The 23,801-nt window shown below is 57.8% G+C and overlaps 1 protein-coding gene across 11 annotated transcripts; it reads right to left on the minus strand.

The window, feature by feature from the left end:
- Positions 1-119: 119 nt before the first annotated feature.
- On the minus strand, positions 120-23,794 carry PPP1R16A (protein phosphatase 1 regulatory subunit 16A). Of its 11 annotated transcripts, none has more exons than XM_070802219.1 (15): positions 23,689-23,794; positions 9,520-9,681; positions 8,001-8,120; positions 7,684-7,809; positions 7,060-7,185; positions 4,305-5,289; positions 3,180-3,250; positions 2,958-3,103; positions 1,966-2,069; positions 1,762-1,886; positions 1,554-1,679; positions 1,400-1,475; positions 1,197-1,326; positions 871-1,036; positions 120-688 (listed from the first exon to the last, which is right to left on the minus strand). In XM_070802219.1, the coding sequence occupies exons 6-15, from the start codon at positions 4,531-4,533 to the stop codon at positions 314-316; spliced, it is 1,548 nt and encodes a 515-aa protein (XP_070658320.1). In that variant the 5' UTR covers positions 4,534-5,289; positions 7,060-7,185; positions 7,684-7,809; positions 8,001-8,120; positions 9,520-9,681; positions 23,689-23,794; the 3' UTR covers positions 120-313. The 11 variants fall into 11 exon arrangements, with proteins under 11 accessions (XP_070658320.1, XP_070658323.1, XP_070658321.1 ...); XM_070802222.1 differs by lacking the exon at positions 9,520-9,681 and adding an exon at positions 5,540-5,772 and having other exon boundaries at positions 23,689-23,792; XM_070802220.1 differs by lacking the exon at positions 23,689-23,794 and adding an exon at positions 23,484-23,632.
- Between the last annotated feature and the right edge of the window lie 7 nt (positions 23,795-23,801).

Genomic DNA, 23,801 nt, shown 5'->3' on the forward strand with positions numbered 1-23,801 from the left:
GAGCGAGCCCCAGCGTGTGCTACGGGCCTCGGTGCTCACGGGGCAGGCGCACCCAGGCCCAGCAACACAGCCGCTCCCTGCTGGCAACAGAGGCCCAGCTGAGACACACGACAAGGCAGTGGCAGAAGAGCCCTTTATCGAGAGTCACAGAACAACACTAGGTCTCTGCAGCCAGCGGTCTCCCAGGTACAGCTTCTGCCCCAGGTCTATTCCTCAGGGAGACTGGCAGCCTGGCCTGGGACATGCACTGGGCACGCAGAGCAGGAGCGCAGGGCTGGGCAGTGGGACCTTCGTCACCCCAGCCACCAGCCCCTCACATGAGCAGGCAGCACGGTCTCTTCTCCACGGGGGCCTCCTCTGAGGGGGCTGTGAGTTTGAGCAGGGGCGGGTCTCCACTCGCCCCACAGCCACTCTCCGGCTGGGGGGTCTCAGTGTCCACAGGCAGGCCAGCCTCAGCAGCCTCGGGCCCCTCAGCTGGGGGTCGTTGCAGCTTGGCAGCGGCCCGCTGGCGCTTGAGATCTGCCAGGGTGTGGTGGGCCTTGGCACGCACCAAGGCGTCAGGGGAGGCGCTCTCCAGGGGGCTCAGCTGGTAGGAGACACTCCGGTCCAGCCGCTTGGAGTACAGGTGCCGTGCTGGGGCGCCCCCCACTCGGCCGTTGTGCGGCCTGGCCTCTTCGGGGTCCTCCTCCTGTGGGGGAAGTGTGGCCTGGAGGCCATCAGCAGGCGCGCTCTGGCCCAGGGCCCCAGGCAGCACGGTGGTCCAGGAGCCGAAACAAGGGTGGGGGTGGAGCTGACCCCCGAGCGTGTGGCTCTTGTGTTTGAGGACAGGGTCACTGGCCCTACCAGGGTGTGGGATCGGGCCAGGCTCACCTCCAGGGGTGGCGGCTGGAGCTCTGCGTCGGTCTGGCGGTCCTCATCCTCTTCCGATGGCTCGGGGCTGGCAGGCGGGGGCTGCTGCCACACGATGGCCTCCTGGGCGTGCTCCCTGCGGTACAGGCTGGTGCGCTGGATCAGGCTCACCCGCCTCACCACCTTCCTAGGGGCGCAAAGAGAGGGTGTGGGAAGACATCGCCTTCCCTGCGGACTCTGCCCGGGCTGGCACCCTGGGCTGCCAGCTGACCTCAGCGAGGACAAAGCCCTGGGCCCAGCCCACGGGGTGGGGCCGCGGGGGCCTGGCGGGTGGGGCAGGCACTCACCCACGGCTGCCGGCGCTGGAGGTGCGGCGGCGCAGCAGGGAGCGCTGGCGGCCCTGGGCACGCAGGAGGGCATCGTGCTTGTGCTTCAGCTCCAGCAGCTTGGCGCGCACCTCCTCGTCCCCGCACACGTCTGTGGAGGAGCCGGAGGGTCATGGGCCCCGCCACGCGCCCCCTACACCGCGAGGACGCGGCCCCCGGCTCACCGAGAGGCGTCTCATCCATCAAGGACTTGCCGTTCAGGTCAGCCCCATGTGCCACGAGCAGCTCCACCAGGCGCACCTGTGGGCCAGAGTGACGGGGCTGCTGAGGCCTGCAGAACCTGCGGGCTCATCAGCCCCGCCGTCCACGGGCACTCACCTGGCCCCAGTAGGCCGCCGCGTGCAGCGGCTCCCAGCCATCGCGGTCCTTGGCACTCAGGCTGGCCTGGTGCTCCAGCAGCAGGGCGGCCGCCTCGCTGAACCCGTTGGCCGCGGCGATGTGCAGCTGCAGGCACACCGCCTGCACCTGAGTCCCGGCTCGGCTTGGGGAGCACCCTCCCCCGCCCAGCCCGGTGCCACGTCCTCACCAGCGTGGCCCCATGGTCCCGGGGGGCGTCAAGGTTGGCCCCCGCCTGCAGCAGGTTCCGGATGTCCTCCAGCATGTGCAGCTCCGGCAGGGCCCGGGCCTGCTCGATGCTGTCCTGGGTGATGCCTGCGGGGCGGGGCACTCAGGGCTCGCTCTCCCAGAGCAGCCTCCCCCACCGCGGGCAGGGGGGAGGGGGTGCCCTCACCTCGGCTGGCCATGGCTGTCTCCAGGCAGTCCAGCGTCTGCTCATCCTCACACAGGTCGTAGGGCATGTTCCCATCCGTGTTGACTGCCAGGAGGTCAGCACCACTGTGGAGAGGATGGACAGGGTGCTGGTCACGGGGCCCTTGTGTCAGGAGGGAGGCCCCCACCTCGGGCAGTGCACTGTGGGGCTGCGACCGAGGGGCCCGGGCTTCTGCTGAGCTGAGAGGCAGCCCTGCTGGATGCCCCTGTGTCTGTCCTTGTGCTGCTGGACTGTCAGGTGTTCTGAGCTCCCAGGCCCTGGCTGCCATGAATGCATCCAGTGGGTCCACCCGCCCCAAGGGGTGCCAAGATTCTGGGTGTCCCAGGCACTCTGCAGGGAGCGGGGTGTCCTCTGTGGAGAGGAGTGGAGTGGGGCTGGGGGCTGCACACCCACCCCTCCCCACGGCCAGGCATCTGTGTGTGAGCGGGGGTATGGTCATCCACCCGCACACCCACCTCCGACGCCCTGCAAGGCCAGCTGAGGGGGGCTCCTGGATCCTGGTGAAGCTGACCACCCTCTCCATTCACCAAGGCAGGTGTTCAGGAGCCCAGCCCTGCTCTGCCCGCCCCATTAATGGCCCCACCAGTGTCCAGGTATCCCCTTGCCAATTCCTCCTTTGTGACTCTGACCAGAGTGGCATTTCTGTGCAGACCCTGGGAAGGTTAGACAACCAGAGTGGGAGGTCAAAGCCTGCCCTCAGGGAGCTCCCACAGGCGGAGGCCCATGCTGCCCTGCGGGGTGCCAGTTCCCTGCGGAGGCAGCACTGTGGGCTATGTCAGGCCCCAGCTGTGCGCACTGGGGTGCAGGCAGGGCATACCAGGGCAGTGGAGACAGAGACCCAGGGGAGAAGCCTGGGCTGTCTCCACACGAGCTGCCCCTGCGGGGAAGGTCCTGCCTGCCCTGGCCTGATAGAGATGCCCGCTCTGGTCGCCCACACTCCCAGCGGGCCCTACCGAGCAATGAGCAGCTCCACCAGGCGCAGGTGGCCACAGGTGGCCGCGGCGTGCAACGGTGTCCAGCACTCGCTGTCGCGGGCATTGACCCGGGCCCCAGCTTCCAGGAGCTGCTGCACCATCTCCCGGAAGTCGTCGATGCAGCTCTGTGGAGCAGGCAGCCTGAGTGTCCGAGCCCACACCATGGCCCCAGCCTCCCCTCCCACCGCCAGCGGGGCTGACCTGATGCAGGGCTGTCAGGCCATCCTCATTGGCCAGGTCAGGGCTGACCCCGCTCTCGAGGAACTGGCGAACTGCGGGGAGGACAGAGGCGGTCAGGGCTCGGGAGCGGAAGTTGGCTGCAGGCCCGTGAGTCCTGCTCAGGCCCCTGCCCAGGGTACCTGGGTCACGTGCTGTGCTGTAGCCAGGACAGCAGAGGAGCACAAGGCAGGAGGGACCCAGAGCCCAGGCCGAGGGCTCGGGGCTGGGCCCCCAGGCAGAGTATAGACAGACAACAGCCCCCTGCCTCAGCCTCAACCTCAGAACGCCTTCCCAGTTAGGGCCTTCCAGCCTTCCGACTCCTCCCAGAAAGGGCCCCCCAGGCCTGGGGGCTGGCATGCACCCTCAGACACCTCTTGGTCAGGTCCCGTGTCCCCCCAGCCTTACACGCTCACACTCACATGCACCCCTCCACTGGTACTTGCAGCCCCCTCCCTGCACCTCGGTGGCCAAGACTGAAGGCCCAGGGTACCCAGGCCCAGCCCTCCCCAGCTGCACCCCCTGCCCCACAGCTCCTGTTTGCTGGCCGACCCACGGCCGCCATGCCCAGCCCCCTTTCCCTGCTCTGGGCACACCCTGCCGCTCCTTGCCCTCTGCACCCGAGCTGCCACAGCAGAGGCCCCGCCCTGGAGGGAGACAGAAGGAGTCCTCAGGAGCCTCCCTGGGAGGGCAGAGGGACTGAGAGCGGGTACAGGGCAGTGGCAGGAAGGTGGTCCTGCCCAGCCTGTGCTCCAGGAAGGCTCCGAGGGGGAAGGAAGAAGTCAGAGGCAGAACTGAGGGCAGACGTCGAGGGGGTCCTGCTGGGCAGCCCTGCACCCTGGGTCTAATCTGCCGGGGGGTGGTGGGACATGTGTCCTTTATGGAGGCGAAGGCTCAGAACCCAGGCAGGCAGGCATCGTGGGCAACCCCCAGCACCCTGGCCAGAGGCAGAGAAGATGGCGGCTCCCAGCCCACCCCGCCTTGGCCCCTGGCCCAGCAGGGCCCTCTGCGGGCTGCCCTGGGCTCCTACCAGGGGGCTGCGGCTCCTGAGGCCTGCGTGAGGAGTGGGGACAGGGCTGCTGGCCCGGCCCGGACTTCAGCCACACTCACCTTCTTCCAGGTCATTCCGGGCAGCCGCCTCGAGGAGGGTGACGCTGGGCGGGAAGAGCACCCGTTTCTGCGGCCGGCTGCTGGCCCTCCGGCCCTGCGCCTCCTTCTCAGCCCGGGCCCACATCTTCACCTGCTGGGCCCGTCGCTTCTGGGCGTGCTTGAGCCGTTCCTGTGTGCTCATCCTGCTCACCACGGGCATCTCTGCCAGCAGTTCCAGGTGCTCGGCCATGGCGGGGGCTGCCTGCCGCGGGGGCTGAGGGGGGCACCGGCCAGGGCAGCACAGGGGCCAGGCTGGGCCTAAGGCAGGGGGCAGCCGGCTGGATTGGAGCCCTCGGGGGCATCCCCTCCCGAGGTTCGTGGCCTCTGTGCCTGGCAAGGCTGGGTCAGGAGGCCTCACGCTGTGACCAGGCCCGGGCAGGTGTGAGGGCCACGGGCCCCAGGCAGAAAGGTGGCGTGGGACGGCACCTGCAGCCCGCCTCCCGGGGCCCGAGCACCTTGGCCGCTCGATAGGCAGGGCCTCCCTCCCGCGTGGGGTCAGGAGGACACCCTGCAGGAAGCAGGCGGGACCTGGCCAGCGTCAGTCCAGGGTCTGAAGCTAATCACCCAGATGACAAGGCTACAGCTCCCGGCTCCTTACACAGGGGCAGGGCAGGGCAGGGCAGGGCAGGGCAGGGTACACACTCCTGGGAGCCCAGAGAGCCCTTGCCTTCCAGTCTTAGGAGACCAGGTGGGGTCCAGGGGCAGCCATGGCCAGGCCTTCCTCCCCTACCGCCCCCCGGGGCGTCAGTGCTAAGAGGAGGTGCAGCAGGAGGGAGGGCTGGGCGGGTGTGTGTCCAGAGTCCGGGGGTCCTGGCCCCCGGCACCCGGGGCTGATGCTCTCTAGGCAGGCAGGGCACCCAGGGCCCGGCAACTGTGTCTTCAGGAAGGGTCCCCTCTGGAGTAGCCAGTGGCCGAGCTGCACACACAGGTACTCCCTCCTGCCGGCCTGAGAGGAGGAGGCAGGAAGCCGTCAGGGCTGGACAGGGACAGGCCGGCCCCCCCAGAGCCCCGCCCTGCCCACAGAGAACCTTGCACGGCCCGCATTCTGGCCTCACACTCAGCATTTCTCTGCAGCTCAGAGTAAAGAGCAGGAGGACAGCACGCCTGCTCACAGCAGGCCTCCAGCCGGGTGGCCCCTCAAGGCCCCACGTCGGCCCTTGACCCGTGTGCCCTCGGGCTGGGCTAGGCAAGCTCACTTTCTCCTGCAGCTCTGCCAGACTCCTGAGGGTGCCCAGGCCATCCTGCTCCTCAGCTGCAGAGGGTGGAGGGCACGGCCTGTCCTGGCCATGAGCTGCTCACCGCTCGAGTCTGGGCCTCTTCCTTGCCAGGCTTTCTAGTTCAGGCCATTCAATGCCCCCTCAGCTGTCCTGGGCTACATGCAAGCCCTGCTTGTGTGAACATGGGCGCAGTGGCCTGCCCGACCTGGGAGCTGTCAGGACAGACAGCCGGGCAAGCAGCTGGGCTGCAGCACAGCCCCACAGTCCCCACCATGGACTGTCCTGCCCAGCATGCCTGGGGTGGTCACTGGGCATGGTCTCAGGACACTGCTCAGGAGGCCGTGGCCAGGCTCCACCTAGAAGGTGCCCCGTGCAGCTCAGCCTGACCACCTGGAGTCCCCCTTCCCACTCGGACAGACCTCATGGCCATCTAGAGACTGACCAACCTTCCTTTGACCAGACTTGTACTAGTGAGTGCCCATTCCTTCTGGAAGGAAACTGTCCTGGGCCAGATCAGGTCAGGTCAGGCCTCTCCAGCCTGGGGACCCCCAGTGTACCCAGAGCCTCGCTTCTTGGGTCTGCCTGGCCCTGGACGTGGCTGGCACTCCACTATCCCCTCTGCGAGCCTGGCCTCAGAGGCTTCCTGGGGACAGGATGGGGGACCAGTGAGGCCAGGAAAGTGCTCTCCAGGTAGCACCCCTGCTCCGGGCAGCCCACCCCCTGCTGGCCAGCTCTGCCAACTGCAGGGCCGGCACAGGAGCTGCCCAGACTGCCTGCCTGGGTTTCCCGGGGCCCCATGTCCTGCCTCTGCCTGCTCCCCACCCATGAGGCCCCGGCCAGACCCAGGTGTGACAGGGCTTTCTGCCTCCCTGCTGGCCACTCACAGGTCTCTCATGCTCCCCTGGAGGGACTGGGCACCCCCTCCTGCCCACATGTAGGACGTACATCTCTCTGGAGTTGGCCTTGGGGCCTGCCAGGGAAGCCAGCCTGAACAGCCTGCCCCACAAGACCATAAGGAAGGAGCAAGGCCGGCTGCCTTCTGCCTGGGCCTTGTCCCTGCCCCATCGCTACTGCTCAGGGCGGGCAGGAAGGGCGGGGGCTCGACAGAGACCTGCTCCCTGCGGCCCCCACACCCTCGCCAGGCAGTGTGCCCTGGAGCCAGGCACTCACCCCCACACTGGGGGCCCACCTGCCTGAATCCCCAGGTCCCTTCTGGGTTCCTTCAGCAGTGCTCCTTGCAGGAAGCTGCCTAAGGGCGGTCTCTCTGTGACCTTGGGCCTCTGGACTGCCTCCCCTGAGAGAAAGGTGATCCATTGGCATCCAGGGACCCCGGGCAGTGGGCATCCGTCCTGGGAGCATCTCCGTGGAGGGCAGCATGGTGCTCAGCCCCACCTGGGCTGAGTCTAAGCTCTCTGCCCGCTCCCCCACCCAGCCTCTGCCCTCTCTGCCACCTCCCCCAGCCACAGTCCAGGAACAGCCCCCTGGAGCTGAAGACTCACCCCTGACTGAGCCACAGAGGCCAGCACAGCTCGGCAGAGCCCCGGCAACACCTCACCACACCCAGGCTGAGGGGGGCTGAGCAGGGCAGCTACAGCCTCAGTCCACAAATCCTGCCCCAAGCCTCCCTGGAATGTCAAACAGAGATAATCTGCACGATTTTTCCAGTTCTCAGCTCCACGCCTGGGGTGTGGGACGAGGCGGGAGGAGCTTTCTGGAAGGACCACGAAGACTGCCCCCCTCCTCTGAGCCAGCACCAGGGGAAGGCCTGAGTCTGTTGGGAGTGGCCCTGGGCCCTCAGGATGGACAGACCCACGCCTAGCCTGAGTGCCTTGGGGGCCCCTCCACACCTACAGCCACCCTGCTCCAGTGTCTCCACCCTCCACCTGGGAAACTGAGGCCAGGCCTGAACTCTGGTGCTCTGCTGAGACTCCCCCATGCTGCCTCATGCCTACGCCCAGCATCTGTGTGAGAATCAAGGTCACAGCAAGAGCCCAGCGCCAGGGCGCTGGGACCTGGGGTGGGCCATGGGGGTGGGGTGGGGGGCCTGACCTGCGGGGAGTGGCATGACCTGTGGGGGGGCGTGACCTGCAGGGAGGGAGAAGGTATGGAGGGAGGGTGCCCACCTTCCCACAGGTTCTGGGGCTTCACATCCTGACTGCTGGGGCTGGTCCCTGTGGCTTTATCTACAAGAGCAAATGGTGGGGCAGGCGTGCTCCTCGCTCTGGGAAGGGTGAGGCGTGCGGCACCACCTGCAGTCACACAGAAACGCGCCCTCAGCAGGGCAGGTCATGGGGCCAGGGCTCCGGAGGCCGTGGGGCCAGGGCTCTGTGGCCAAAACCCTGAGACAGATCTGACCCCGCCCGGTCGCAGGCAGGGACTGGGAGGCAGGACTCCCCTGACCCTACCCCGGCTCTGGCCTCCTGGCCCCAACTCAGCTCACCTGGGATGCCGCCAATCCCCGCCTCACGGCCAGCTGCCAAGGGCACGAGTCTGTCGCGGGCACCGCTTGTCCCCGCCGGCTGCGCGCCCGCTGGGTCTGTCCCCGAGGCTAAGCTGGAACCTGGAGGGAGGCCTCGAGTCAGTGCCGCTCAGGGAAGGGGCCGAGGCCCCAAGGCAGGGCCCGACTCCTAACCCTTGTCTGGCCACGCAGCTCTGGGGGGCCCTGGGTGGGGTGAGGGGCATGGGCCTCTGTGCAGGCACAGGCTGGGCTCCACGAGGAGGAGAGCATGGTGCCCAGGCTCTGTGCTGGCCCCGTGATGGGTCCACCTGGCGGGCCTGGGGGGGGCGGGTGGCACCAGCCGTGTGGGGACAGACAGCGGAGCCATGAGCGGCTGAAGGCAGGGGCTGGGCCGAGCGGCTGGACGGCGGCGGGCAGGGGCGCCCACGCTGGCGTGGCAAGCATGGAAGGCCTGCTCGCCTTCCGTGATCTGGGGGTGCTGCCAAGGGCGCCATCATCACAACATGCGTGCAGGGCAGCCCCCAGCAGGCCTGCTCTGGAAGGCTCCAGAGGCTAGACCCGCAGCATGCGTGTCAGGCCTGCCGCCGCCGCAGCTCTCAAGCCTTCCTCGTCTACCTCAGGGTCATGACACGAGGCCCTGAGGGGTGTATGAGGGAGCTACCTATACACTACCATGAAAAGGTCACCAAGAAACAGTGTTCAGTGAAGAACCGGGGACTCACAATCTGTACGTGAGACAGAGCTTCGCTGTGAATACGCCTGTAAACCTGAATCAGCCACAGGCCTGGGGGGGCTGCAGGGACCGCGGGCACCGAGAGCTCGGGGCCACTCCTGCTGTTTGGCTTCTGAGCCGCGTGAGGGCAGGTCTCTTCTAAACAATGTTAACTGCTCTGTCTGGGGAGGGCAGGTGTGAGCACGGCTGTCAGGTATCCGGTCAGCCTGGCGGGGTGGGGGGCGGGGGGGGGGGCGGGGACAGAACAGGCCCAACAGGCTGTGGGAGCCACAGAGGCTTCCAGATGCATGAGAGCCGGCAGGAGACACACGGGGACCCAGATGACCGCCTGCTGGGGAGGGGTGCGGGGGGAGTGCCCTGGGAGGAGGGCCAGCAAGGGGCAGATGGAGGAGGGAGGCCCCCAAGAACTGGGACGGGGAGCATCCAAGGTGAGCAGGGCCACAGACGCCCCTGAAAGGGGGCCCGGAAGGGAGGGGTCTGCGGAGGCACAGACGGGGGAGCTGCGCAGGGCTGGGGAGGGGTCTGCAGGAGGCATGGGGGCAGCAAGCACCGCAGACACAGCCGTGCGGAGGGACAACCGCAGGAGGCCCGGACCATCCGCGTGACCCCAGTAAGGGCTGGGCCTTTCTAGCCTGACACAAAACCCAGAAACCAAAAGGGAAATTAACAAATCCCATCCTGCTAGACTTTTTTTATGTCCGCACTGTGAAAACAAAACAAAGCCTGTAAAATTAAAATACAGACGGTCAACTGGGTAAAAACACTTGCAGTGAACAGGACAAAGTGGTCTTCACATCAGTTAGGATGGCTTCACACAGAGACGGAGCACGGATCCTACTGGAAACACCGGGCCTGTACTCAATCAGTACAGGCAAGCTGGAAGCAGGATACGGCAGTCCGGAGAGGCCCCTGCCCACTCATGGACAGCATCTATGAGTGGATCACAAAGATTGAGGGCATCAGCCAGGAGAATGTACCTACTGAGTGCCTACTGAAGTGTAGAGAGCCTTCGACCTGCTCAGCCAAGGTGCCGCCCTGCAGGCAGCCCGCCCAGCACACCAGCGGTCTCCTCACATGACTCGGCCGCAGTCCAGAGGCAGGGCCCTGCCACCCTAGAGCCTCTCCGGGCACGAGAGGCAGGCAGCACGCAGGCTGCAGAAGAGAAGCGGCCCCGCTCCCCACCCTGACACCCCCCCAGAGTCAGGCACAGCTCAATCTTTGCTCTCCCCCTTCCCGCCAGCCTTCTCTGGGGGCTGCTTTTTCTCTCCCCACCTCGCCCCCAGGCCTGGAAGTGCCATCCCCTGTTCCTGCTTCAGCCCGCAAGCCCCTGAGTCCTGGCTGACACGCCCATTGGCTGCACCGACCACCCACCCCAGCCCTTGCCATGTCAGGTCCAAATTCCTGGTAGGCTCGATATCCCTGTGGACCACCCTTCAGCCCCTGCCCCTCGGTGATGACCTCATCCTCGGGCTCAGTGGTACCCTGGACCCCATCACCTCCGGGAACTCCCCCAACCCCGCCCCGGCATTTCAGTTCCACAGCCGGGCTCTCTGCTGCCACCCTCTCCCAGCTTACTCCTGACCGCAGCACCCTAGAGCCCCAGCCTCACAGGCTCCCAGGCCCTGAGCTTGTGGGAAAGTCCTGCCTGGCCCAACACAACGGCTTTGAGTCAGAATGTACCAGCCAAGCTGCTGACTGAAGACCAGATTCAGACTTGACAGCCCCAAAGCCTTCCATTCCCTTCTTCCTCATCCTCACATTCAGCTGCTGACATGTTTCCTGACAAGACAGAAACCATCAGAAGAAGACATCCACCTCCGTGAAAAAGCCAGCAACCACGGAGCCCATCACGGGGCCTTCACGGGCCTCGATGCCCCCCAAACCAAGGGCTCTCCAGCACCCTGGGGAGGACCCAGAACCCGGGCTCCCAGCACTAGCTCTCTGCTCCAGCCCCTTCCTATCAGCAGAGCGATGATCTCAACATAATTCAAGAAACAACAAATCCCACTGGAGGAGACGAGGATGCTTGCTACCGCTATCTCTATTCATACTGTACTGAAGGTTCTAGCCAACGCAACAGGGCAAGAAAAAGCAATAAAAGCAGCAAGAATAGGCAGGGTGAGGGACGTCCCTAGCGGTCCAGTGGTTAGGACGCGGTGCTTTCACTGATGGGGCCCAGCTTCAGTCACTGGTTGCGGAACTAAGATCACACAAGCCAGATGCTATGGCCAAAATACACACACACACACACACATATAAAAGAACAGGAAGGGTAGGGAAAAACTCAATATTTGAGAATGACACATTATATATGATAAAAACCTGCAAATTCCTAAAAAACTATGAGAATATGAGAACACAGCAATAGTGATAGATACTAGGCTAATGTACAACAATAAATTATATTTGTAAATGCCAGCAACAGTTAGAAGATAAAGCTGTAACGACGCTATTTATGTCCAAGAGCATCAATGTGTATGAATAAATCTAATAAAAGATGTGCAAGACGTCCACACAGAAGACCACTGAAACTTCTGAAAGTTCACAAGAGAAGAACCAAAAGGGACAGACCACACGTAGGGTCAAAAGCCTCTGAACCATAACGGTGCCTTTTCTCCCCAAATTCACCCAAGGCTCAATGCAATCCCCGTTAAAATCTCACTAGTTCTATTTGAAACTCACACTAATTCTCCATTTAACAGGGAATGCCAAAGGGCAAGACTTGTCAGTAAAACCGTAAAAAAGGAAGACATGAAGTAATTAGATACACAGAGCGAGGGGGCACCAGGGAGTCCAGAAGCAGGCACCCGGCTACGACAGTGCAGCAGAGCAGAGGCTCACTGAGCGCGGCGGGCCAGCCGCGAGGCGCAAGGAGACGCCCACCTCACCCCCGCCCCAAGCTGTGTCCACACGTGACGGGTGAAGCCGGGACCACGGAGGCCTGACGCCGAAAGCACAGCCCTCTCGATGAATGAGACAGGTCTCGGCAAAACCGCAGTGTTCTGTCCTGCGGAGGACCTGCGGAGGAGACAGGCTGGAGACCAGGGAGCAAACGGTGATGGACACCGCGGCGGAGCCGGGCCGCGGGGGCCAGTGCCTCCCGCTGCGCCTGCGCCTTCACTCCACAACCACCACCCACAGCACCACAGCCGCCGCTCCTCCCAGGCGGACCTCCGAGGGACGGGCGGGGCGACCCACACAGCCACCCGGTGCCCACCTCCAGGAAAGAAGGAGCACCCAGGCCAAGTGAAGTGTGGCCACAGAGGCCCAGAGAAAGACACCTGGCAGGTCTGAGGACTCGGGGGCAGGTGGGCGGGTGCAGGGAGGCGCAGGGCATGGCTGGCCCTCCCCTCCAGGAGGGGCGCTGACCACACTGAAGGTGAAGCCAGGGCACAGCCCAGCCCGCTCCCTCCAGCCCGCTCCCTCCAGCCCACTCCTGCCCCAGCCCCTCTGGGTCTGCACCTCACAGGCCACTGCCTGCTGCCTTGCTCCTAGTCTGGGGTCCAGCTCTCTCCACACTCAGCCCCGGGGCATTGAAAACGCAAGCCTCAACCCAGTCACCCCTCGCCTGAAATGGTCCTAAAGCCCTGCTGACCCTGTGAGGTCCGTGCGGCTCAGCCATCCCATCGAATCCCGGGCTGGGCCCGCTCCCAGCCCGGCCCTCAGTGGCCCTGCCCACCACCCCACTATCGGGCCTGCAGGGACGGGGGTCCCTGTGCCCGAGATGGGCTTTTCCACACAGCCTCCCGCAGGGTATTGGGGTGCCCTCTTAAAATCTTTATATTGTGAAGTGTGATACTGTGAAAATGAATAAACAGAAACCTCATTTAAAAATCAAGGCAGGGGATCTCCCCAGTGCTTAGGACTCCACACTTCCACTGCATGGGGCCCAGGCTCAATCCCTGGTTGGGGAACTAAGATCCCACAAGTCATCGGGCGAGGCCAAAAAGATATATAAAATAAAACAAAAGAAATAAGATGGAGTCTGGAGGCCAGAAGGGAACACTCTCACACTCTGTCACTTCCCTTCAATTGCAGACCCCACAGGGGCAAGGTTACCACAACACAACCTGGCAGGTGGAAAGCAGATTTTCTCCCCACCTGGCAACAGCGCAGCCAATGAGAAGCCACCACACCCAGTTTCCTCCAAAGGGCTCTCCGTTCATCACAGCCCCTCACACTCCCCTTCTCCTCTGTAAGTTTCCTCTCCTTTGTTCTCTGCACTTGCCTGTGGTTCCCCATGGGCTACAGGTCCTGATTTGCAGTTGTTTGCTCCTCTGAAATAAATCCATTTCCCTGATAAAATAACTGGCTGTTTTAAATCAGTAATACAGTCCTGAAAATGCAAAAATCACAATGCACTAATAATGGAGATGCAAACTGATATGAACTCCACCCCATCAGGATGGCGCCAAGCAGCTCAGAGTCCTCCTACACGCCTCCACGTAGTGACCACCACCTCGCTTTTCTCCACACCAACACCCCCCATGCTCCTCCTGAGCTCAATCTGGTGCTGACGTGCCGGAGTTCCAGATGGAGCGGTGCCCCGTGCTCTAGGCTGCCTCACCCCCACTGTGTGGGATCCACCCACTCCAAAGTGTGCAGCTCCAGGCTTTCTGCCTTTGGCTGAGTAACAGCGCACTAGGAGCCTGTCTGCACAGCCCAGGGCACACTCTGATGGGTGTGGGCCTGTGAACACCCTGTCCACTGACACTGGTGTGCAGCCGCCAACCACAGGCTATGACATGAGTCAACAGACACTACCACTGCTCTCCAAAGCTGTACCAGTTTCTACTCCCAACAGCGATGGGGAAACAGTCCAGTTGGTTTTATTCTTTGTGTCACTCTTTGCGCAGTGGTCAGTTTGCAGTTGTCTGAGTATTAATGAGATGAGACATCTTTCTGAAAACAAGTCTCCTATATTATCTTCTAAAAGGAGGCTAATCTGCATCACATTTAGGTCTGCAGTCCACCTTGAGCTAATATTTGTGTCTGGTGTGAAGAAGGGAATCTGTGGAGTTGTAAAATATGCCTGCAAAGTAAGTGACACTCCTCCCTTCAAAAGGTAGACCTAGTCCCTCCCACTTAAAGTGTGGGTGGTGGCACTTCCGCACTTGCTCAATGCCCACCATGGTCAGAGTGTGCAAGGCGCCCTGACTGCACCCCTGTGCTCCTCCAGGCTACTCACTCTGGGGGAAGCCAGCCACCCGGAAACAGACTCTTTCCCCCCAGTCAAGCCTGAGATGTGGGAGAGAAGTGCTGTATTTGGGGGCAATTTGTTGGGCATCAATATATAACTAGGACAGGCTCCAATTTCATTTTTGAAATTGATAAAGTGATAAAGCGTTAGTCAATCTGTCGTGTCTGACTCTTTGCAACCCCATGGGCTGTAGGCCACCAGGCTCCTCTGTCTGTGGGGTTCTCCAGCAAGAATACTGGAGTGGATTGCCCTTCCCTGCTCCAGGGGATCTTCCTGACTCAGGGACTGAACCCAGGTCTCCTGCATTGCAGGCAGATTCTTTACTGTCTGAGCCATCAGGGAAGCCCCTTTTTGTTCTATATTTATATCCAATTGTCCCAACACCATTATTTAAAAGTTGCTTCTCTCCATGTTGTTCTGCAGTGCCGCTTTGGTAACAAATTAAATTCCTATACACATATGTGATTCAATGGACATGAATTTGAGCAAACTCTGGGAGACAGTAAAGGACAGGGAAGCCTGGCGTGCTGCAGTTCACAGGGTCGCAAAGAGTCGGACACGACTAAACGACAGAACGACAACATACATGTGAGCCCATCAAGACTTCTGACTCTGTCCCACCGGTCCCTACAATATCTTACCCACTGTGGCTTTGTAATGAGTCTCCTCTCTAGCTCCCCAGCCCTCTTTCTTGCTGGGGGCGCACAGTCCTGCACTCCTTCTGGCCTCAGCTGCCCTTCTGACCCACCCATGAGATCTGAGTCCTTTCTCAGACTCCCCTCAGCAGTAGAACCACAGGAAAGTGAAGCCCTTTCAAAGCTGTGACCTACAAATGTGACATTTCCTTTGGCTTAGCTACAGCTGCCCAGCCTCCATCCTGTGAGGGACGATGAACCCAGGATGCTGGCACATGTGTACACGTGATGCTGGCAGCTGCCTTGGCCCGGGGCCAGAGCACGCACTGGAGGCCATTTGGACCATGTGAGGAAGAGGCTGCAAGCTCAGCAGCAGTGTTGTGGGGCTGGAAAATTGGAAGGGTCCCTCACCAGAAACCAGGGGAGCCCCAAAGCTCCCTCCTCCATTGCCTTTCCGTCTAAGTAAATCTAAAGACCAACTCACAGCAAGGTGTGAGAAGTCTAGATGGCCAAATGAAAGAAGTTAGGCAACTGGAGGTATCTGCATGTCAAAAGAGTCTTTGAGAACCAAGGATAGACGCCAGCCCTGGCCACTCTCACTGCTGAGGGCCTGGATTCCATCCCTGGTTGGGGAACTAAGATCCCACAAGCCACACAGAACAGAGGGGGAAAAGCCCAGCCCTCTCTTAGCTAAGAGGAGAAAGGACAGCTTCCAGAGGCCTGAGCACCACACCTTCCCAGCGGCCAGGCTCCAGGCTCGAAGCCCCACTGCCCACAGCCATGCCAGCCTCATGATTCCCGTGTGGTCTGGAAACGAAGGCCTGTCAATTCAGCAGTGTCCAAACCAGAATACTGGAAGTGGGCTTTGGAGAGGGCAGCACTGGAACCCTGGGTCTGCTCTCTGACTGGATGCTCAGCCTGAGAAGAAGGGGTGCACAGGCTCTGGATGGCCATGGGAGCACACACGTGTCCCCACGAACCCGGGAAAGCTAATGATCGGTTTACAGGTGCCTGATGTGAGAGGGAAGAATGGTGGGAGCCCCGCGGACGGGGGCCGGGGGGAGACATGCCACTGCGCAGGGAGAGGTGTCTGGAGCGGCCTGAGGCCAGAGACTCTCCAGCAGACCGGAAACAGTGCCCGACCCTGTAAGCCTGACTGCTCATCTACAGGTCCCGTGAGGGGACAGCCGGTGCACGGTGTCTGGCTCTGCAAACAGAAAGACTGACATGTCTCCAGCTTCTGTGCCACAGGGCAGTGCACTAGCGTGCAGAGTAAAACATCACTCTGCCGACCATGCAGTGTGAAACCAAAGGCGTGCTCCACTTCCGGGTGTACAAACAGAAGAACTGGAGGCCGGGACTCAGCTATTTGCACACCAATGTTCACAGAAAAACTGTTCACAATTGCTACAAAGCAGAAACAACTCCAGTGCCCAATGCCAATGGACAGATGAGGAAATAAGATGTGGTACATGCTGCTGCTGCTGCTGCTGCTAAGTCGCTTCAGTCATGTCCGACTCTGCGCGACCCCATAGATGGCAGCCCACCAGGCTCTGCCGTCCCTGGGATTCTCCAGGCAAGAATACTGGAGTGGGTTGCCATTTCCTTCTCCAATGTATGAAAGTGAAAAGTGAAAGTGAAGTCACTCAGTCAGGTCCACTTCTTCACGACCCCATGGACTGCAGCCTACCAGGCTCCTCCGTCCATGGGATTTTCCAGGCAAGAGTACTGGAGTGGGGTGCCATCACCTTCCCCAACATATATAAACACAATGGAATATTCAGCCATACAAAGGAACAAAATCCTGACACATGTCAGAAATGTATCAAATAAAAGGACACATGTATGATTTCCTTTTATATAATAGGTAAATTCAGGCATAGAAAGCAGGGGCTGGGGCAAGTGGTGTAAGGAAATAGTGTTGAATGGACAGTTTCTGTTTCAGGTCATTCAAAAGTTCTGGAAATTGAGAGTGATGATAGCTGCACAACACTGCAAATGTATTATTCAAGTAAACAGACCACATGCTGGAACGCAACACAGATTCAGTGAGTTTACACGGAATGAAAGCATATAGAGAATTTTCACTGACCACAATGGAATTAATCTAGAATTCAATAACATAAAAATACCTGGAAAAATTCCCAAATATTTGGAAACTTTAAAGCATACTTCTAAATAACCTACAGGCTAAGGAAGGAATCAAAATGGAAAGTAGAAGATACTTTGAACTGAATGAAAATGAAAACACATCAAATACAATAGATGCATTTAAAGCAGGGTTTAGCACTTCCTTAGTGGAAGAATCCACCTGCCAATGCAGAGGACACAGGTTTGGTCCCTAGTCCAGGAAGATCCCACATGCCAGGGGGCAAGTAAGCCTGTAAGCCATGACTACTGCGCCTGTGCGCTGGAACCCTCAAGCTGCAACTCCTGAAGCCCACACACCACAACTAGAAAATAGCCCCCGCTCAGCAAGAAAGACCCAGAGCAACCAAAGATAAGTAAATAAAACAAAGCAGGGTTTAGAAGAAAACTTCTAATTCTGAACGCATAAATAACAAGGATGGTCAAATCAATGACCAAAGCTTCCAACTTAGTAAGAAGCTACAAAAAAAAGAGAAAACTCAACCCAAAGTAAGTGAAGGGAATTCATAATAAGAACAAAAAATAATGAAACAGAAAATGGGGAATTGCCTGGCGGTCCAGTGGTTGGGACACCATGCTTCCACTGCAGAGGCCACAGATTCAACCCCTGGTCAAGGAACTAAGATCCCGCATGCCTTGTGAACCAAAAAAAAAAAAAAAAGAAAGAAAACAGAAAAGAAGAGAATACTGAAACTAAAAGTTGTTCCTTTGAAAATATTCATAAAATCAATAAGACTCTCACTAAACTGATCAAGAAATGCAGACAAAAATGACCAAAACTGTAAAAGAAATACAGGCTATCACTACAGATCCTACAGACAACTAAATGGGAACGTTCTGAACAATTTATAATCATAAACTTAATTCAGGGATCAACAAACTACACCTATGGACCAAATCAGCTTACCATCTCTTTTGTAAATAAAGTTTTATTAGAAAAAACCATCCTCATTTGTTCACGTATTGTCTGTGGCTGTTGTGTGTTACACAAAGAACTGAGCAATCACAACAGAGACCATATGGCCTGAAAAGCCTAAAATATTTACTATTTGGCCCTTTATATATATATATTTTAAAAATTCCCATGTTTGACTTAGATAAATGGGTAAATTATTTGAATGAAACACATTATCAAAATGGGGTCAAGAAGAAATAGAAAACCTGAACAGCCCTATAACTATTAAAGGAATTAAATTTCTAATTAAAAACCTTCCCACAAAGAAACTCCATAGTTTGCTATTTAAAATAAACAAGCAAATCAATAGAAGCAGAAAAAGACTTGGAAAAATTCAGTATCCATTCATGATTTTTGTTTTTATTTTTTTTTCCATTCATGATTAAAAAAAAAAAAACAAAAAACCCTAGGAAACTAGGAATAAAAGGAAAATCCCTCAGTCTGGTAAAACCCTCGGGACTGAGAACAAGGTAAAAGCATCAACTCCTGCCCCTCCTACTCAACACTGCAACCCCCAGGCAGCGCACGGAGGCACGAAATAAAGAGCAGACAGGTGGAAAGGAAGATAACTCCTTAGATGCAGGAGGCACATAGAAAGATTTGTATAAATCCTTAGAAATCTATAATGGGGCTACTCGAACAAATGAATATATTTAGCAAGGTTGCAGGATACAAAGGACAGTACGCCAAAATCAAGTTTACGTCTGTGAACTAGTAACAAAGGATTGGAACATGTAAAATGTGAAATATATCATTTGCAAAATTAGCGTCTCCAAACGGAACAGACGCTGATGCTGGCTGCTGGGGGCAGAGCCTGGTCTCCTTCCCCTCAATACGGCTTGAACACAGTTAATCAGTCACTTCACTTGGACTCAGTTAATTACTTCTAAGGAACAAACGGAAACAAAGCCTGAAACCAGGAGGTACCAGCTCCGGACCAGGTCCTGGAGGGCAGTGCAGCTTGCGGGCTCTCTCCTAGACCCGGGGCCTGGGGGTGAGGCTGCCCAGAGGCCGGAAGGGCGGGGCCAAGAGCCTGGCCCGCCCTCAGAGAGCATCCCCACAGCGGGCTAGACCTGCAACCTGAACCACCCAGCCAAACCACTGTACAATTCCTGACCCACGGCAGCTGTGAGAGAACAAAACTTCATTGTTTTAAGTCATAATGTTTAAGGATAATTTCATATACAGCAATAGATAATTAATACAGAGACCTACATAAATGGAGAAATGTGTACCATGTTCTACATTCTTACAATGTCAATTCTTCTTCTAACAGATCCCTAGCTTCTGTATAAGCCCAATCAAAATGCCAGTAAGCTCTTTTTGAGAAACTGACAAACCAGTTTTCAAATTTACATAGAACTACATCATATCTTCAGAGAAGGCAATGGCACCCCACTCCAGTACTCCTGCCTGGAAAATCCCATGGACGGAGGAGCCTGGTGGGCTGCAGTCCATGGGGTTGCTAAGAGTCGGACACGACTGAAGCGACTTAGCAGCAGCAGCAGCAACATCATATCTTGAAGAGCCAAAATGATTTGAAAAAGAAAAACCAAGTTGGAAAACTACTTATACTTGACCTCAAGACTTATTTTAAAGCTAATATAATCAAATCTGCAGGATATGAGCAATAAGATCAATGAATAGAGAATCCAGAAGTCCACCCACACATACTGTCAGCAATGGAGTTAAGGCAACACAATGGGGAGAGGGTGCCCTTTCAAAATGGTGTTGGAATGCCCAGATATCCAAGGAAAACAATGACCCCTGACCTCTTGACCATTAAAGAAAGCATAAACCATAAAGAAAAAATGACAAACTGAACTTCATCAAAATTATAAGTATCTGTCTGTTTAAGACACTGGTGACAAAATTAAAAGCCAAGCCAGAGACTGAGGACATTTTTTCAATACTTGTATCTGGCAAAGGACTAGCACCCTAAACATACAAGGAATTCTTAGAGCTTGATGAGACAACCCATTTTTTATGGGTAAAAGATCTGGACACGTCACAAAATAAGATATACAAATGGCTGAGCAGGCAAATGAAAAGGTGTGCAACACCATTCATCATTAGGAAATGCCAACTCAAGGCACAACAAGCCATCAACACTCACATGAAGGGCTAAACTTCCGAAGAATGACTAAAAGACACAGAACAATTGGGAATGTGATATGACTTCCCATTTTAGAAAACAGTTTTGGCATTTTTTGTATAGAGTGAAATACAAGTACGCACTTCAACCATCATTTCTGTCATCTCAACCCAAGAGAAATGAAATGTATGTCCATGCAAAGACTGGTAAACATGAATATTCACAGCAGTTTTATTCACAATAGGCAAAAACTGGAAGGAACCGAAATGTCCATCAACAGGTGTGTGTATGGAGTAAACAGTGTACCTATACAATGGAATACCAAACCCCCCAGCAAGAAAAACAATGAACTATGGAGACATGCAGCAATCTGAATTTCCAAAACGTTCTGTCTGGCGAAAGGAAGTAAGACACAAAAGTGTTCATCCTGTATCCGTCCACTTATGTGAAATTCTAGGAAAAGAAAACAGGGACAATGAATCTATAATAACAAAAGCAGATCAGTGGTTGCCTGGGGCAGGGAGGACCGTGGACTGAGCGCAGGGAAAGGGACTTTCAGGGATGAGGGAGATGCTCTGTGTCTGGATTGTGGTGGCGTTTACAAGGAGCATACATCTATCAAAACCCACCAAATTATTTTATATAGGTGCCTTTTATTATATGTAAACTACACCTCAATAAAGTTGGGTGTAAAAAAATATAAGTATACAACCTAAGTCTTCCCCTGGCCTCTAACTCTGGTGATCGGGCCCCTCCTGGCCTTGTCTCCTCCCACACCTCTCCACTACCCACTCAGCACTGGCCTGCTTCCTGCACCTCAGGGACCTCGGCTCCATACCACAGAGGCTGGAAGCTGAGCTCGGGAACCACACTCCGGGTTTAAAGTGCCAGGAGCTGAGGGCACTGGTCAAGTTTATTGACCTCTGAGGAAATCAGTTTTCTCATCTGTAAATGGAATAATAGTACCTTCTTTATAAGGTTCTTATGAGGATTCAATGAACTAAGACACAGCACTCTTTGGTGTCTGGCACAGGGGCTGGCAAACTGACCCACTGTCTGTTTTGGTATGGCCCATGAGCTGAAAATGGTTTTGACCTTAATGATTGGCAAAGACATTAAAAGAAAAAGAATATTTGGTGACACATGAGTATTACGTGAAATTCAAGTTTCAGGGTCTGTCAGTAAAGTTTTGTGGAAACAGAGCACATTCACTCGCATATTGTCTGTGGCTGCCCTTCCACAAAACGGCATAATAGCTGCCACAGGGATCACGTGGGCTGCAAAGCCTGAAACACTGACTCTCTGGCCCTTCACAGAAAAGCTCTGCTGACCCCGATCTGCCACCTCATCGTCGTGCCCCTTTCTGTCAGCTATGCCTTCTGTCTGGAAAGTTCTTCACAAGATCTCAGCATAGCTCCTTCCTTCCTGCAGCTCAGATCCCAGCTTAAACGTTGCCTCCTCAGGTCCCCTGAAGTCAACCCATCACTCTGCTGCGTCTTCACCCCGCTTCCATCGTTGCACTAGTCACTGTTTTCTTCCCTGAGCCCCGGGCCTGACCTGCAGGAAGTACCCATGACCGCAGGAGCTGATGGGTTCCCGACACTGAGGGACGGCGTGGAAGCAGACGCAGGTGAAGCCCAGCCCAGGACTGAGCCGCTGGGTGGATGAACTGTCACTCAGCTGTGAGTGCAGCTGTGCCAGGGCTGGGCTTGGCACTGGGATGCAGAGCCTGCGATGGTGACACATATAGTGCCCACGCGCCCTGAGTGCAACCCGGAGCAAACGCAGGAAGCCTGTGGCCACGGCGAGGCTGGCCACGTGCCCTGCCAGTGCAGAAAGGCCATCCAGACCTCCCAGACGGTAAGAAGGGTCTGCAGGAGCTTCACCTGAGTCCTGGAGGCTCCCAGGGCTCACCTGCTTGTCCTTCCAAAACAGGAGGAGGTTCTGGGGGTGGGTGGGGGTGAGTCTTACAAAGCACCCCACACAAAACCCACCCAAGAGCAGTGATCAGATCAAAGAATGACCAAGGTCTCAGGCAGTCCCGGCAATCTGTGTCTGTCACAGCCGCCCAGGAAGCATGCAGCCCAGACTCGCTGTCTGCCATCGGGCCTCACCACACAGCCAGCACGGGGCCCAGCAGCCGAGAGCCTCCTCCTCCCCAGCCCGCCATCCCAGGCGTCTGTGGAATTAGACTTGACTGTCCCTCTGTCCTTTTTTCTCAGTCTGATGTGCTGGCAGACACAGAGCTTGGAAAGGGAGGCAGAGGCTCACTCTCTCCCCTCTTTGCCTCCTCCACCACTACTGGAGGGGTTCAGGAGGGTGGAGGCCCGACACACATGGCAAGGTGCTCAGGAGTGGGGCGGGGACAGAGGAGGGGGGGCCAGTGTGCAAAGACAGGCATGTCGTCCTGCAGTCTCTGAGGAAGGATGTTCAGGAGGGACAAGGATCAGATCTGCATTTCGGACCCATCACTCTGCCTATGGTGAGAAGGGTGGAGTCAAAGTGCTGAGTCGGAGCCCAGAAGAGTGGCCAGGAGCAAAGGCTCCCATCCCAGAAGGAGGTGCAGGCTGCTGGTACGAGAGATGGACAGCACAGCCAGGATCTAGGCAACTGAGGAGCAAGTCTGAGAGAAGACACTACCACCCAGACATCTTGCTTTGGCTAACAGGTGGACCGGGACAGAGGCACTGGAGTGGGGAACTCTTGGGGTGCAGGTGCTGTGCTGGGTCACCACAGGCTCATCTGAGACTGAAGTTCCAAAGCTGAACGCAGTGAGATTCAGAAATCCCTAGAACACAGATACCAACGTGGAGCCCACAGGTACCAGGGCCTCTTGCTGGGCGCCTGCCAGCCCAGGAACCTTCTGGGAGAGCAGAATCCAGGCAGGTGAGGAATGAAGCCAGGGCAGGTCCGCGGAGAGCCCACAAGGAAGGAAAGATAGGCCTGCTGATGCTGCTCCATCCCAGCTCTAAGCAAAAGTCACCGGCACAGCGGAGGCAGGCAGGGAGCTGGGTGCTCAGAGCGCCACACGCCCCCCTGGCAAGGATCGCGGGGCCAGCACGGTCGAGGATCCGTCAGGGAGCCATCCGCCCATAAGGCGACTCTGGCTGCCCCTGAAGTAAGCCAGGAGGCCAGCCAGGGACACAGAAGTCCTTCCTTCACAGCTCTCCCAGGGAGAGCCCCCAGCATCGCTAGGGAGCATCCCGGGGAGCAGAGGGGCTGAGAAGAGCAGTGCGGGCCCCCACTCCACCCCCAAGCTAAGGACGGGGTAGAGAAAGGAAGGCCCAGAGTTCTGGGAAGGGCTAGCCAGAGCTCGGCCCTGGCTCCCGCTCCCCGACACCTGGAACGCCTCCGCACCCACGGAAACTAACCCCACAGTAGCCTCAGCCTCCACTGCAGGACAGGGAGGGGCTCCGCCGGCGTGGACCTTCCCGCCCAGGCCCGTGCGCCTCCGAAGCCGCGGGGGCCGGCGCTCGCCGCACAGCGATGGCTATTCCAGCCCGGACACCCATCGGTGGGCTGGAGCCCAGGATCCCCACAAGGAGGTCACTAGAATCCCTGGAAGTTAAAGAATTTGGCACAGAAGGTTCAGGTTTTTCCTCTGGCCTCGGTCCAAAGCACACACGAAGCCTGGCAAGTACCTTCTCTGCAGGCCCGAATGTCCTCAGCTGAAACGGAGGTAACTCCGGTGCTGCCTACCTGGCCAACAGGTTACACGGCTGAAAATAACCCCGCATTCGGCTCAGCCGCGAACAGCGCCCCGGCCCGGCCTTGACGGCCGCCACTCCTGGAGCCTTCCCGACCCTCAACACCCGCGCGGAGCGAGGCCTGGACGGCCTCCCGCCAGGATCCCAGCCTCCCGGTCTACCCGCCAGCCTGCAGGCCCCGGAAGTCCGCTCCTCACCTTCCGCCTCGCGCCAGCAGCCACTTCGCAGCCGATCGGAGCCGGTCCGCGGGTCCGTCTGCCCCACGCTCCTCCCGGCGCCACGGGGGCGGGCCCGCGCCCGGCCCTTGCCA

Source organism: Bos indicus, chromosome 14, assembly GCF_029378745.1.
Source record: "Bos indicus isolate NIAB-ARS_2022 breed Sahiwal x Tharparkar chromosome 14, NIAB-ARS_B.indTharparkar_mat_pri_1.0, whole genome shotgun sequence".
Taxonomy (NCBI): Eukaryota; Metazoa; Chordata; class Mammalia; order Artiodactyla; family Bovidae; genus Bos; species Bos indicus.